The 2,500-nt window shown below is 43.1% G+C and overlaps 1 protein-coding gene across 1 annotated transcript in view; it reads right to left on the reverse strand.

The window, feature by feature from the left end:
• LOC119577526 (titin homolog) overlaps positions 1 to 2,500 on the reverse strand; it is a 119,016-nt gene that overhangs the window by 69,821 nt on the left and 46,695 nt on the right. The window contains exon 12 of the mRNA XM_037925120.1: positions 1,764 to 1,859. Within this exon, the coding sequence (XP_037781048.1) occupies positions 1,764 to 1,859 (96 nt within the window). The remainder of the gene's footprint in view (positions 1 to 1,763; positions 1,860 to 2,500) is intronic.

Genomic DNA, 2,500 nt, shown 5'->3' on the forward strand with positions numbered 1-2,500 from the left:
TTATAGACGCTAAAAAAAATTCAACCCCTTAGCTGTTGCCACTGTTGTCTCTAATGCAAGAGATCAGCACGTAACTCAATTTAATGATTATAACTGGATATGAGTTTCAACAGAATTTAGTAATTTTTGCTTCGCATAGAATAGCCAGCTAATCAGCTCCGAGGTTAGTTTTTAGCCTCTCAAAATAACCCCCAGCTGTGTCGAGGCGTCTTTGCGACACTAGCAAGTCAGGCACATGATACTGGGGCTTCCTTTTCTGTCGACGTGGAAGAGCCTTCGACGGCCTGGGGGTCATGTACCAAAGCATGCAAGACAGAGTAAGAAAATCAGTTATATTCTGTGACAAAGAAGTGAAGATATTCAGAAGTATAGATATCTCGGTGTCGTCGGCGAACTCGAGGCTGAAATGGGGAAGCTTCCTGGACATACCGAGGGCGGACGTGTCAGACACCGTGGAGGCTCGAGATCCAGGGCGGCGACTTCTTGGGGGTGGGGTGGGGGCCAGGTCCTGCCCGCCCTCCGCCATGCCAAGGAGATACAAGGGATCTTCCACCCCTAGTGGTGGAGGAAGGACAGGGTCACACTCGAGGAAGGTATGTACAGGGTTCAAGACATGGCAGAAATTTGAAATTTCAGGATTTGTATGTTAAGGGAAATTTAGCCAGGTATTGGTAAAAAGTGCGATGTCAGTCAGTCTTCAAAGAGGAGGGTAAACAAATGTGAGTTATTATAAGGAAAAACAAAATAAAAGATATATTCCATGCATACATAATTTTGACTGAGATTAAACAAATATTCATACAGACATTATCTGACTTTAACGATTTTGTTTAAATGCAAATATTAAATATAGATGAACAACTATTACACCTTCACGGCCATGGCATATATGTAAATAAGGAAACAGCTAACTAGATAAAATATCCATCGCTTCCGAGGAAAAATCGGCACTGCGAATCCATCCACCACGCAGACACGTCCATAAAAAAAATCCCGCGAGAAGCCTGACATGGGCTCACGTACCCAGTGACTCGGAAAGCGTGGACGACGCCCTCGAGCCGGGGCGGCGACTCCTCGGGGGCGGAGTGGGAGCCACAGCTTGCCCGTCCTCCGCCCCGAAGATGTAAATGGGCAGCTGACCCTCTTCCAGGCCTGAGGGCGGGAAAGGGTGGGTGACAAGCAGGGAGAGGGTGGGAGGGCCGGGTCCCAGTCTTGCAAAATTGTAAGAACGAGTAAAAAGTCTCGCACTGAAAATTGTTTTAGAAGAGCAGGACGTGTTGTGATTTATAAGATGACATAAAAATCAAATTTCAGAAATAAAGTGCATTCCTTTTAAAGTAGGTAATGGAGTTAGAGTTAATTGGGGGAAATATTAAAGGAAGGCCAGCCAAAAATTATTCTGCCCTACAAAGTTACATAATGTTCTGTTAACTTTTCATTATTCTAATACTGATTTTAGGTAATTACATCGAAAACTTCGATTACGGAAATTCCACCTAATAGTACCCTGTGGGAAGTAAACGTTTACTTTATTTCTTCAAATACTGTAAAGAACAAGAATGACAGTTACTGCGTACAAAAACCCTGACACAAAAAAAAACTGGAGCAGCAAATCAGAAATAAATGTTTCAACTCCTTTAGATCTGCTCACGAGGAATCTATGAAAGGAAAAGCCCTAAAAGCTGTCACGCGTTCCAGAAATCCTAGCCAGTCCGTGAGCAGACGAACGCAAAATTCCCCTCAGGAGCCTGAGGAAGACCTACCGAGAGCAGAAGACTCTGACACGGTAGAGGCTCTGGACCCCGGGCGACGGCTTCTGGGAGGTGGGGTCGGGGCCGCCAACTGACCACCGTCCTCCTCTGTAGGAGAACACACGCTCACCGTCAGGAGGGAACATTCTCAGTATACAGCAGTGTTTTTCGACGGGGACAGTGTAAAATTGTTTTGTTTAAAGGGGGTTTTCTTTTTTAAGTTAAAAAAAAATGATGGTTTGTCACTTTACGGAGCAAAACTTGTAAAGATCCTGCACAATGTTGTTGTTCAAGAAAAATGTTATCTGCATGACAAAAAGCAAGAAGGAAAAAAGCCTGACAACGGCTTTCGGAAACTACAACGAGGAATGTTCAGCCAAGACCCATAAGGATGATTTAACATTGACCGTTTGGCAGACCAAGCGTAATCCAGAGCAGAATTCCAAGCAAGACCAAAATGTCAACTATAGGCGAAAGCAAGGTGGATAAAGATCAAAGAAACTGTAAAATAAGAATAAACAAACCTTGTATGGGAGTGTCAGTCTAAAAGTGTGATAGGCAAGGCCTGAACTAAGGATTCGCAAAGGATGCTTCGGGGAAATAGCTTTAATCCTACATCAGAACAGTTTTCTTATTTTATACAAAAAAAATCAATAACAAAAAGTTCAATGAATCTAAAATCATCGGAAAAATCAATGCTTTATATTACTGGCACAAAAAAAATGACTTAATGAACAGACAACGGAATT

The sequence above is a fragment of the Penaeus monodon genome, chromosome 10 (genome assembly GCF_015228065.2).
Source record: "Penaeus monodon isolate SGIC_2016 chromosome 10, NSTDA_Pmon_1, whole genome shotgun sequence".
NCBI lineage: Eukaryota > Metazoa > Arthropoda > Malacostraca > Decapoda > Penaeidae > Penaeus > Penaeus monodon.